Source organism: Enoplosus armatus, chromosome 6, assembly GCF_043641665.1.
Source record: "Enoplosus armatus isolate fEnoArm2 chromosome 6, fEnoArm2.hap1, whole genome shotgun sequence".
Classification (NCBI taxonomy): Eukaryota; Metazoa; Chordata; class Actinopteri; order Centrarchiformes; family Enoplosidae; genus Enoplosus; species Enoplosus armatus.
Window position 1 is genome coordinate 7,654,729 of NC_092185.1, and position 13,026 is coordinate 7,667,754.

The window sequence follows — 13,026 nt, forward strand, 5'->3', positions numbered from 1 at the left end:
TTACATGCTTTTTCCCCCCTCTTTCCAGGCAATAAACTTTATTTTCTTCGCAAGACTTCAATCTGCAGGGGGAGGGTAGGAGGGCAGGCAGGCAGGCTGCTCACCTTCTCCCTGCTGGATTTGCTCCAGTGGCCCCCCTTCAACCCCCCTCTGTCCTCCCTCTGGTCTCCCATTACTCCATCTCTCCTTCCCTTTTCCCCCCCTGTCTCTAGAGGAGGGGATATGTGTTCGTCAAGCTGACACCTGCTCTCATCTTCTCTGCTGGTCATACACTCATAGAGAGCTACCCTGTTGAGGAGGCCTTATACTGACCTGTTAATTATCACACTGCTGCCTGCTCTGACCTTGTTTGGGAGTAACGTCTCATTTTTCTCGTTGTAGAATTCAATTCTGCATTTCATGAGAACAACTGAAGGCTTTTACATTGATAAAGTAAACGTTAAGTTTTCTCATTACATCGCTCATCTTCCTCTCACACCAAATATTTATTTTTCACTTTACCTGCATTTCTGTGTCTGTATGCTGTGTTGAAGTGGCCCGGAGTGTGAATGCTGCACATACAAGTCGTTAAATTAGACAGTTGTCTCCTCTCACCTGTGATTACTGCTGTGTGCAGATCATATAAGCAGGTACCCTATAATCATATCTATAATGGCCATAATCAGCCCTTTAATGCTTTGTAATAGCATCCATATAATGGTATAGAGTAGCATCAAGAGAATAATTCAGGCATAGATAATGGTGTGATGGCGTGGTTTTACCCTTGAGTCACAACATTTAATTTGTTGTGTGTGTGTGTGTGTGTGTGTGTGTTTGTGTGTGTGTGTGTGTTGGGGGGGTAGGTTTTCAAGTGCCTGTGTATGCATGTATAAATATACCCTGGGGCAGTTAAAATGTCTGTAAAATGCCTGAAGAATCACATTTCCATCAGAAGGCGCTCTTAACCCTTTCTTGTTTTCTTTGTGCTCACTGCTCCATGGAGCGTCCTTGCTGTGAGTGTGGTGTACACTCGGCACGCAGAGGAAAGACATTCCCATATGACGCCAACAGACTGGAGATCAGATCTGTGGAAAAGGCTGTAGCAGCAGCAGCAGCGGTGGTGGCGGTGGATTGAACGCTCTTCCGGGGTGTAATGTGAACTAACAGCGTTCCTCGGGTATGGCGGGCAAGGCGAAGGGGAGAGGTAGCATCAGGAATACCTGGTGCTACTGAACCCAGAGCCCAGCTGGGAGCCCTGGGAGCAATATCTCACTCCTTTTCCCTTTCCAGCATGAGGGATGAGTCTAATGGAGCGTTTGATCGGAACATGCTCCACCTCGGTTCACGCTGCACGCGCTCGTACACCAAGGTCCCGCGTGAGCTCATATGTTGTAGGGAGAATGAATTTGGATTGTCTGTTGGGAGGGCCTGAACTGATGAAGATGTGGAGAAAGGCAAGAGAGTCTAAGTTGACACGCTGTATCTCAGACAAAACCCCCCAGACAATGTCGTACGCTGTTATTAAAGAGATATGCTCCTTTAGGCCTGCATGTGTCTCTGCTGAGGCCTTCGCCCTGCAGCAGAATGCTACAGCGGGATGGAGAGGATGATGAATATTTAGCCTGTCTTCCTCAGTGTGTAAATGCAGCTATGCATTCACGTCTTAAGTCATTTATCTTTCTCTTCTCCTCTCCTATCCTCACCCTGTCTTCCAACATATGGTGTAAGATGAGCCACACACACACACACACACACACACACACACACACACACACACACAAACATGCAATGAGAACATGCAGTCAAAATCTCTTTGACTGCATGTTTTCAGTTCTTTAGGAGGACCGCGTATCAGCACTATTTTCACATTTTTTTTACCAGCCTGAATGAAAGTAATTTTATTTAATTATCCCAAAATCACAAATGAGCAAATTTGCCTCAAATGGCTTGACATTACATCTGTACAGTGTACGGCATCTTTTATCCTCTAGATCCTCGATTCAGGAAAACCCAAAAATCCTTTAACTCGGAAAAAAAACCTTTAGAAGAGCAACAGAGGAGCGAGCCTTCCTCCATTACGTACAGACGTGTTTACCATTCACAAATATGGAGATTCTTAGATCTTTATTTTTATTTAATTACATTTTTAAACAGGGTGAAACAGCACACTTTTTTTATCACTTGAACCTGGACTTTGTGATAACTATTTTTATGGCTGACAGTGGCAGTTTGCAAAAAAACATAAATAATGGTGGTGACCGTGTTGCTTTGCTGTTGCTGCTGTTTATTACAATCGTACTTTTGTGTTTCCTGTCTCTACAGCACAAAGCAAGAGTAGAAGCCATGATGTGCGACCTGGCCTCTCTCCGCAGTGTCAGGGAGTTTGCTGAATCTTTCAAGGCCAAGAAACTGTGAGTATAAACCAAAATATTAACTTTCAAAGCTGGATTTCTCGTTCTCTCTGATACTTTATGCCATTCCTCCATTATTTACTGAACTTTTGGTAGGACAAGGGAGTAGACTTAAAACGTTAAAACCTTATGTATGTCTCCTACATTTTCCTAGTGCAATTCTCCTATTTCCCCTTCTGTCAATGCTGTATCTGGGGGTCAAAGTTCATTTCAATTGACCTTTGGCTGCAAAACCTTGCGTTGCTATGATGCTCTGAAAATTGAAAATTGCTCTATGCAATGTTACACTTGTGTGTACGGGCTGAAAGCAGGGTTACCCTGGTCCATCCATTATCCAAGTTAACCGTTTTGAATTTGAGGCTCACAGGCTGAAAATAACCATTTAGGTCAGTTTGGATCTAAAAGACCATCAAAAGACAGGGCAGTCTCCATTGTAAAGAGACAAGGACAGAGCTGGTCTTCAAATGGTTTGTGAATCAAATGTATAGCAGCCATCAGTCCCATTTCAACTGTCCAAACTTTTTTTCATTCTACTTACTCAGAGAGAGAGAAAGAAAAGAAAACACAGGAATAAAGAAAGTAAAAACCAACAAGGACTCTTTCATTCAGGCCGTTCACTGTATTCATCACTATTACTTCCCGCATGCACCATACTTAAAGGACATCCGAACAGTTACTGATGGACACCATATGGACCCGGCCCCCAGGAGTAATCGTGTGTGTGTATTTGTGTCGATTTGCTTGACATTGGCCGAACAGACACTTATTTTGTGGTGGTCAGCTTTTATAGCATGTGTCTTGCGTCTCGTGGCCGGTCGCACAGTTGCTATTTCGGGGTCATGTATTCTGTCATCCATACTGCTAATCCACCCGCAGGTCTCTAGGCAGGGGAGTGTGTGTGTGTGTGTGTCTGTGTTGGTGTCAGGGGAGCCCCTTGGGGAGAGGCAGGGTAGTCATTGCCCGTAGCAGCCCTGGGGCAGGGTATGGCCATCCAGGACACGTGCCTTGGGTCACAGCCAAACCTCACTGTGGCTTCCCTCACTCTGTGTCCTATAGTTCCCTCCCATCTCTTACATGTATCCCTCCCGTCCACACTGAAGTGTACTGACCTCCCTTTAACCCCCTACTGTCTCCAGAACTCCTCTCCTGGTTTTGCTTGTTGCATTTCCCTGTTTGCGATTTGTTTATTTGCCTCAGTTTCTCTCTCTCTCTCTTCCTCCCTCTCTCATGCTGTCTCTCAGTCTTTCTCTGTCTGTGTCGCTCTCTCTCTCTACCTCAGTATTTTGGCAAGGTTGTATTTCTTCATTAGCTGTGCTGTTGGGGGGGGGGAGTGGGGGAGTCCCAGGGGACGTCAGAGTACATTAATTCTCATCAGAAGGCGAACAGAGCAGAGTGGAGGCTGGGAGCTCTGAGCTGTGAATGGCACTGGGCAGCTGTCTGACTCTACCACCACTCTATTACTGCACGTATGTCTTCAGGCATAACACACACAGGAGCGCGCACACACAACACGCACTTGTATGTACATACATGCGCGGACGCACACACGCAGTTTTGTAAACACACAGAGACAAACAGACACACACACACACACACACACACACACACAATAATGCTCCTGCAGCGTGTCAATGACAGGTGAAATGTAATCAGAGTCTTTTTCTTTTCCTTCTCTCGTTTCTCACTCCCTTGCTTTTAAGTGCTTTAGTCAGTGGCTTTCACGCTGCTTTGTGTTCCATTGACCCCGATTCTGCTTTAATTGCCTGTCCTTTGAAATGAAATTACCTGGATATTGATATTGTTGAATGCAGTGCAATTTTCATTGGGATGTAATTGATGGAGGACAGTGCTGACAGAATGCCCCTAATACAATTTCTACTCAACAGTCTGTAATTAACACATGCAATTTGTTTTCACCTGTGATTTTTTAAATTTTTTTTTTACTGCATTTGCATGCTGTCCTAATTTCAAGCATATTATGTGTAATAGTTGGTCTGTATAAATACATGTAAGCCAGACCACATTAGTCTACCATTAGTTTTCCATTCCTTTGTGTTATGGTGACTGTAACACTGTCAAATGGCTGTGTGTCTTTTGCCTTACAGGTGGATGCAGTTCTGGTATGTGAGTTTGAATATGGATCGGGATGCGTGGCGTACACATGTCTATATGCGCGTTGCCTGTGCCAGTTTCCCCGTTGCCAATAAAGTCCAGTGTTAATGACCAGTAGTCTGCGCCCAGCTCACACAGGCAATCTCTTCCTGCTGGCCCCCATTATCATAGAGGTCAGGGGTCATACCCAGGGGGGTTATTTAAAGTAAATATATAAACTGATGTCTCCCTGTTTGGTAGTTAACACCCTCGTTTGACCAGCGCTGAGATTGCACAGTGCACACAGTGTTGTGTGAGGTCTTAATGTGGAAAGAGGGACTGCGGTACACGGCAATAGGCCTATTAAAGACATTCATTAGACCTGCGCTTATGAGAGAGGGACTAACTGGTGGGCAGTTGAATTAACAGGCCTTTTACATTACACGCAGACTCACCAGAGGCCCATCTGAGCTGCGTGGGGGAAATCGCTCTACTGGCCAGAGAAAAGTTGTTTATTGGAGTTTTTGATCACAAATGTGTGATATGCTTTGAGTGACATACTGACATACAGTTTTTTTTCTTCTGTCTTTACATCACGTGGTCACAAAAAAGGGACACAAACCAAAGTAAAATCTTAAGAGGTGTAACCGACAAGTTTTAAAACAACAGCTACAGTGAAAGGTTGAAAAGTTAGGTCAAGAGTTCATGCCTGTGGTGTTATCCGGCGGCCCCTTGCCAGAACAGACCCAAGAGTTTTAGCTTGAACAGCACAACGTTACTGTACTTCACACTCTATTAGACAGGGGAACACTGGGCCAAAAACAACCAACGTGTTTTGTCGTGCTGAGAGCAGATTCAGAGCAGAGCTTGTCATCACAGCAGCTGTGGCGTTTTACTCTTCCATCTTGTTTTATCAGGTTTAAGTGCAGCTCACAAAGGTCAGTTATTTACAGATGTTTTTTTTTCTTCTACCAAGCCATTAAGTTAGACTTCCTGACCTTTTTTTGTATTTTGGCTGATCATTTGAATATCTCGCTGCTAGTGTGTGCTCTGTTGATAATGTGCTGAGGTCTGCATTCTTTAAGTTGACTTGTGACTAGGTTTGTGCTCTTTAATGAACCTTGTGTGTTCGGGGGCCTGAAGGTGATCGTACAGTACACTCCTATGTAATAGCATGGGATGGCTCATTATAGCAAGGCATAACAATTCACACATTAATTTTCCAGCATCCAGTTTTTAATTAATCCAGTAGGCAGTCTTAAACACAGGGTACACAAATTGCCTTCGGCCTCATAATTAATTCTAATGGAAGAAATTAAAAATTGGTGGGGTGTGTTTGGATTGTTCGGCTGTGTTACTGTGGTTTCGAGCTCGCTGGAGCGACGCTGTCACCGACAAGGATCTCTCGCTGCCCTGACCAATCCAGTAATCTACATTCAGTGGCACGTGAGCAGGGAGGGTTACACCCTCGCCCACACGAAGCCTGCAACAATGGAAAGGCGTTCTGTGTGTGCTAAAGCATATGCTTTTTTTTGTTTTTTTTGTTTTACTGGCCCCTGAATAAAGTCAGTTTGTTTTTTATATCATGACTTGTGTGAGTATTTCCTTTTGATCTGCACTCTTCTGCTCAGCCTTTCCGAGTCGATGTGTTGGTGGGTTTGGTTACTCAGCGTAGTCACACAGAGCCTGTATCAAAACCCATTACTTCCACCACCCTTGTGTGTTGAAACGGTTTGAGATTGCTTTTCAATGTGTTGTTGCTCTTGGATTCCAGCCAGCTGTATTCGGTATCTACAGTACCTGTCGAGCCATGGGGAGTTTCACTGGAAACCTCTGTATCATATCAGCATTACTGATGCTCTGTCTCTGTAGACCTCTAGTGTCTACCACTCTGTGGAATAAGACACCCTGTTTCCTTTCTCTGCCTTTGCTTCTGACTATTCCATCCTCTCTTTTTTTTAATTTCTTCTCCCCGTCTCCCCTTACCTCTTCTTCAGCCTAATATGGTATGAAAATCCCCTTTTTATGCAGCTGTGTCTTCTTTGGTTTCACTTACAATCAATAAACAATCACACATATTTTATTTTCTGCCCCCCCCCCCCCACAGGCCGCTGCACATTCTGGTGTGTAATGCAGCAGTGTGCACTCAGCCCTGGAGCTTGACGGAGGACGGCCTGGAGTCCACCTTCCAGATCTGCCACCTGGGTCACTTCCTGCTTGTCCAGTGCCTACAGGATGTGCTGTGCCGCTCGGCCCCCGCCCGTGTTGTGGTGGTGTCCTCTGAGTCCCACAGGTAAAGACATAAACTAGGCATGTAAAAAAGTTTTTCCGAGGTTGACTGGTTTGTTATTAGTGCATTCACATGGTCAAAATACTATTTAAAATGATGCATATAGGATTTAAAATTGAACAAAAGTTTATTTTGTCTGTTTCAGTAAATAATAAGCTTTACCATCCTAATTCATTCTTAATAAGTGTGCAAAGATAAATATATTTCTGGAAAATTTTGTACATCTATGCATTTAGTAAACTTAAACCGCTCCATGGCGCAACTAGAGGTAAGAAACTCCACCGGGTACCTTAAACTCATGCAGTACTTGGATGCCTTTCTTATGTCTCTGGGTTTGGAGATATAATGATTTTTGCTGATGATATGGATGACAAAACATTTGTTAAGAAACCCCCACCACATATAAAAAGTTATTGCCCTATATTTGTTAAACACAGGTTGTATAATGGAAATCAACCCCCCTGGCAGAAAGCAGTGCTGTATGTTTGCCCTCTATTCCCAACATTCACAGTTAGGCCATATTAAAGTCTGAGTTTAAGCAGTAATATCCCAAAACTACCCTGTCTAGTCGAACAACTCTTCAACTCCAGCCATGCAGACAAAGCCGCTACATTGGCTAGTTTTCACTACAAACTGATAGATCAGACTTAATGCATATTGTCAAACATGACAGCCTCACTCACTGAAAACTCATTTCCCTCCACACGCTGTCACTATGAATTAAACGTATCATCAACATGATGGATGGACTTCTCAGCTAAAATTTACTTTGATCAAGTGTCTGCTGCTTTCTGCCTGACCCCCTGACTCAGCCCCTTTCTCCCTTCTCTCCCCTCCTTCTGCTATCTTTTGTTTTCCAAGTCTATCCTTTTTGTTAAGCAACTCCACTTCATACAGTAGACAGGCATGATGTCTTGCAGTGATCTGTGAGCCCAAGCACTGAGCTTTGTGTTTCAGAGTCAGTGAGTGTGTGTGTGTGTGTGTGTGTGTGTGTGTGTGTGTGTGTGTGTGTGTGTGTGTGTGTGTGTGTGTGTGTGTGTGTGTGTGTGTGTGTGTGTGTGTGTGTGTGTGTGTACGACATTGATCCTGGCTTCAGTCAGTCAGACGGCCAAGCAGAGTGATTGATTGGAGCTCGGCAGAGTGACCTGAGACAAGGAGAACATACGCAGAGTTATTCTAGCAGATCAAACAGCGGCACTATTACAGGAGCCGTATGAGTTATGTTATACAGGCTGCCATGCATGAGAGGACAGGAGCAGCGGAGGGGATGGTTTGACACTCAGATTCACTTGGGGGTCACGCTGTCATTACATGCTGTAGGAAAGAGAGAGTAGGAAAAGCTTATTGAAAGAAAGTACGTCATGAAGGGAGTATTGGCAGCATTTGATTGATGCAAGCCTTGCCTACCCAGTAAGAACAGTGAGTTAATACAAGTTTTGGTGGTGTAATAACTGTCACGCAGCTATTGGAAAATGTGTGTGATGTATACACATCGCAAGGCCAAGGATGGTGAGGTAGTCTCCTCACTCTTTGCCCTACAGCTCCCTCTCTCCTTTTCTGCCCTCCCCAACACATACACTCACCTTCTCTCCTCTACAAGCAGCAGTGGCTTTAACCCCTTCAAAGAGGGCTTAGTGAGGACCAGAGAGAGTCAGTTACACACTGACACCGACTAGAGGGAGGGGAAGAAGGAGCAGAAATAGACAATATCTCATATTACATCTTCCATTCTGTCCACCTCATTCCAGACCTATATTACATCTATTGAAGTCGCTCCCTTTTTTGTTTGTTATTTTCAGTTTCGGCTGATTTCCTGTTTATTCACTTAGCCTCCCCTCACAAGCAGTGTGCGACCCCTGACCTGGCAACATATTGTATTCCCTAAGCCCCTTGTCCGCTGGCAAAGCATTGACCTATAAGGGACAGGGGTGGGAGAGACCGACACACGGGTAATGGCTGGACACTTTATCAGTTTCCACCACAGGGGCTTACTGTGGAATTGGCCCAATACAGGTTTACTTTGCTCTAGTACTGCATCAGATCTGGTCAAACAAGGGGAGATAATATCCTTAATGAAATTACCTCTGATAGATCTAAGCTGCAGCTCCGGCTCCGTACTTTTATGTACAGGCAAGATGTTTTCGTTAACCAGAACCTCTATATTTTATTAGGCAAGTTCCTGTGAATCATTTGGCAGTGTAAAACATCATTCAGTTGTAACTAGGCACAACTTCAGTATAACGTGTGAACGCATTTGGGAGAAAAAAAACTACATTTGGTGCTCAGGCAATTGATTTATCAACCTCTACTTGCTAAAGTAGTTATGAAGTTGCTGCACATGAAATGAAAAGCCTGCAGATGTTGTAATTTAGCCAAGCAAGGATGTTGCGGAAGGCGACAGTAAACAAGAGGCAGCGAGCTTGTAAAATCACAACAAGGAAACCAGGTGACATTTTGATTGGTTGTTTTCTAATGACTGGATTAACATGTAGGATGTGTTCCACCAGTTTGGAGTCTCTCTGTCTCTCTCTCTGTCTCTCTCTCTCTCTCTCTCACACACACACACACACACACACACGACACACAGGGAGTGTGGTTTTCGTGCCCGTGTATTGTGATGTTATTGTGCGACTGCATAATAACACAGCGAATAGTGTAATGTTTAAGGGGCCTTGTCAAACATCTGGAGTTTAACAGCTCTGTCGCAGGCAATTAAAGAACATCATGTCACGTCTTTGATTTGTATGCAGCCAGCGCCACACATCTGCCAGTAGAACGCCAACACACACACACACACACACACACACACACACACACACACACTGTAACTACTCTTGATCTGGACTATGTTTCAGGTTCACAGACCTGTTAGACTCATGTGACAAGGTGGACTTGGCCCTGCTGTCCCCCCCAAAGAAGGAGTACTGGTCCATGCTGGCTTACAATCGGGCCAAACTCTGCAACATCCTCTTCAGCAATGAGCTCCACCGCCGCCTCTCACCTCACGGGGTCACCTCCAACGCAGTGCATCCTGGGAACATGATGTATACCTCCATTCACCGGAGCTGGTGGCTGATGAGCTTTCTCTTCACACTGGTCCGACCTTTCACCAAGTCTATGGTAAGAGAAAAAGAACATATTTGAAAAAGTGTTACATAACCGTGTGACCGCACAAACTGTAGCATGACCATCAGTTAACATCTGGAAACTTTTCATTCCACCAGAGCAGCTCTGTAGCTAGTTGTATTCTTCTGCATGGAAAGAAAGTCATTGAAATCACCACGCTATATTGCTATCTTCTTTTTTACTAGTTCTGACTCTGATGTGTCCCTTACTCAGCTTATATATTTGTCTTGGCACGTTCCTGGGAGAGAGGAGAGGAAAAGGATGGAGAGGGGTTGATCTGCTGAGTGCTGAGGGCTCAGGGAGAGAGTCTGGGTTTCACAGATAGAGAGATATTCTGTGGTTTGTTTTCCTCTTCCTCCTGTCACTGTTTATTTAACTCAGAGAGGTGGTTCCCTTATCCTCTCACAAGGGCAGGCGATATTCCAGATCCGGTGTACCGCGACTATTAGGTTACAGTAAATGCACTGCACAAACTCAAGTTTCTACTGCTATGCAGTGATGTACTCCAGAGTACTAAGATAATAAGCCCTTGGTCAAATATGTTTTTACCATTTACTCCATTCCCATCAGGAGAATCTATTACCAGATATTTTCAGATGCATTATCTTAAGTTCTGAGTCATATAAGCAGGCTGACTCAACCTCAAAGACCTGTCTGAGAGCAGAGATGCAGTAAAGACATCATGTCCTCACAGGCTGAGAGGAGGCCAGGTGCCGTGCCACAGGGACCTGTGGTTTTTATCTGTTTACAAATTTAATTTTGAAGCAACAATAAAACCAGATCTCCTCCGAGAATTGACGCTCTACTGTGATAGTGGTGGGAGTTATCTGTGTTTTTGGGTCAACAGCTCCTGGTAGGGTCTCCCTTGGCAAACTGGTACCCAGGTAAGGGGCTTGGGACGTGGAATGTTATTTTCTGGTGGTGAAGGTGGTGCAGCTGATACAGCTGTATCACATATGTGTAGTTGGGCTCACCTCTACACACAGCACTGGCTCTTTTCCTTTTAACGAGTTACTCAGAGAGACAGGAGCTGTGTGGGGCTGAGCGGGCACGAGCATCCGGCTGAGCGGCATTTGTTTGGAGTTTTCTTCTGATTTGAGAATGAGGCCTCAATTCATCTATCGTGATTAGAAACTGAGCCTGAGCCTTGCCCATCTTGCTGGTGGAGTGGACTGGAGGATTTACTGGAGGATGTGCTCCAGTTCACACCTCAGTTTAAGGGGGAACCTTGCAGATTTCATTGTGGTCGTGGAACAGTGGACCAACACTTTACTCTCACAAGGGTACTGAAGGAGTCATTGGAGGATGCCCACCCAGTCAACATCTTTTTGATGGATTTGGAGAAGGCGTATGGCCATGTACCTTTGGGTGTCTTGTGGGAGGTTACAGTGGGAATATAGGGTCCCAAGGCCATTGCTATTTTGTGGACAGAATTTCTAGGTGCAGCCGGGGAGGGGAGACTTTTGGTGATGGTTCTTTTTTTAAATGTCATTTCTTGCACATCGTGGCAATTTACAAAAAAAAATTGTACCTCAATTGTCACAGCTTTAAGAATTTTTACCCAAATTTGGGTATGCAGTTGAAGCATTTTTCATTCAAGTCCACAGTAATGTTATACAGTGTTTGCGTTGGGGTTACTTCCATGACACGACTTTCTGCTCTCAAGACAATAACCTCCATAGTTCAGCTCAGAGTGGCAACTGTTGTGAGTGTGTGAGGGTGCATCTGCGTGGGGTTGTACTATGAATGACTGCATGAGAGTGTTCACAGCACGTGTGTGCCTTTTTAAGGTGATGTTAGGTGCCTGAGGTTAACGTCCTCACACACTTTGGATATGAGCGATAAAATCCAACACCATGATTTATCTTAGTCTATATTGTGCCCTCTGCTCTGGAAGACTTTTCAATTGATAGCAGCCCTCTACCCTTTAGGCTCCATAGCCTCCTAATATATGCTTTAGTTTGACTATTACATCTTTCCATTAGCTACTCTTCATACTTTATCAATTTAGTGTTTGCACTGAAGGGAAAATGTGATGTGTTGAAAGGCAGCGTGTTGGAGTTTTAGTGAAGCGTCATTCTGATCCATCATGTTTGACAGACACAAGGCCTCAGGCCGTCATTTGTCTCTCCTCCTTCTGACATAGGATGAGAGATGAGAGGAAACGCTTCTCAGCACCTTTCACAAAATGCCAAGCTGAACATTTCCTCAACTTGACTATTTCTGTCACAAAACACTCTTTTTCCGCTCCCTCTTTACCATCTTAGCTCCTTTTCATCACTTGCCGTCTTGTTTAAATCGTCAAATCTGGTCCGTATCAATTTTAGCCGGACCAAAATTTTGCATGCTTTTTAATCAGATCATTTGGAAGTGTACCCCAGAGTGGATGACACTTCTGTGTTCTTTGTGTGTCGAAGGGAAGGATGTTAATGTTTTGAATGTGAGCACACAGATGCAATTAGCAGAGCAGTTTCTCCTCCAGAATGGGGCTACGGCTTTCCTACACGTGGTTAATTAAACGTAGTGTAGATGTTAGTAAATATTAAAGGACAAAGGTAGAGCTAGTAATTAAATTCTGGTGTGCTGACACAGCGATTAGCTAAAACTCATGTCTGATAAAGGCCACACACAGACACACCGCTTTACACACAGACACACGCACACACACAGATACAGAGGCACACCCTTAAGCTGAGCATTTGCTCTTATTTAAATCTGGGCTTGATAAGGCCCCTGAAAGTGTATCCTCTTCTAAAATCCCACTCCTCACTCCTTCTGCCCCCACATTAAGGGCTTAATAAAACAGTGATATTATTTCAGTTATTGGTTGCAGGGATATGAAGATGGTATCGCTTTAATTGCTTGCGTACGCTTGCGGGATCCATGGAGATTGTTCTGGGATGCAAACATAAGCAGAATGTCGACTCCAAAAAACAATCACAAAGCCCCCGTGTGTGTTCTTGCGCAAATAACCAGCCTCTCATTTAAAACACAGGTTTGATTTATAGGAGCACAGGTGGAGTGATATACAGTTGCGCTACACAAGGAGACACACACACAACCATGGACACAGCACACACGTGAATTCACAATATGGAGACGTCTGAAACACCTGGAGCTACATGTGGT

The 13,026-nt window shown here is 44.4% G+C and overlaps 1 protein-coding gene across 2 annotated transcripts in view; it reads left to right on the forward strand.

Moving 5' to 3' along the window:
* Window positions 1-13,026, forward strand: part of wwox (WW domain containing oxidoreductase) — a 123,327-nt gene that overhangs the window by 31,558 nt on the left and 78,743 nt on the right. For both annotated transcript variants that reach the window (XM_070907749.1, XM_070907750.1), the window contains exons 6-8: window positions 2,302-2,390; window positions 6,589-6,774; window positions 9,627-9,891. In XM_070907749.1, the coding sequence (XP_070763850.1) occupies window positions 2,302-2,390; window positions 6,589-6,774; window positions 9,627-9,891 (540 nt within the window). The remainder of the gene's footprint in view (window positions 1-2,301; window positions 2,391-6,588; window positions 6,775-9,626; window positions 9,892-13,026) is intronic.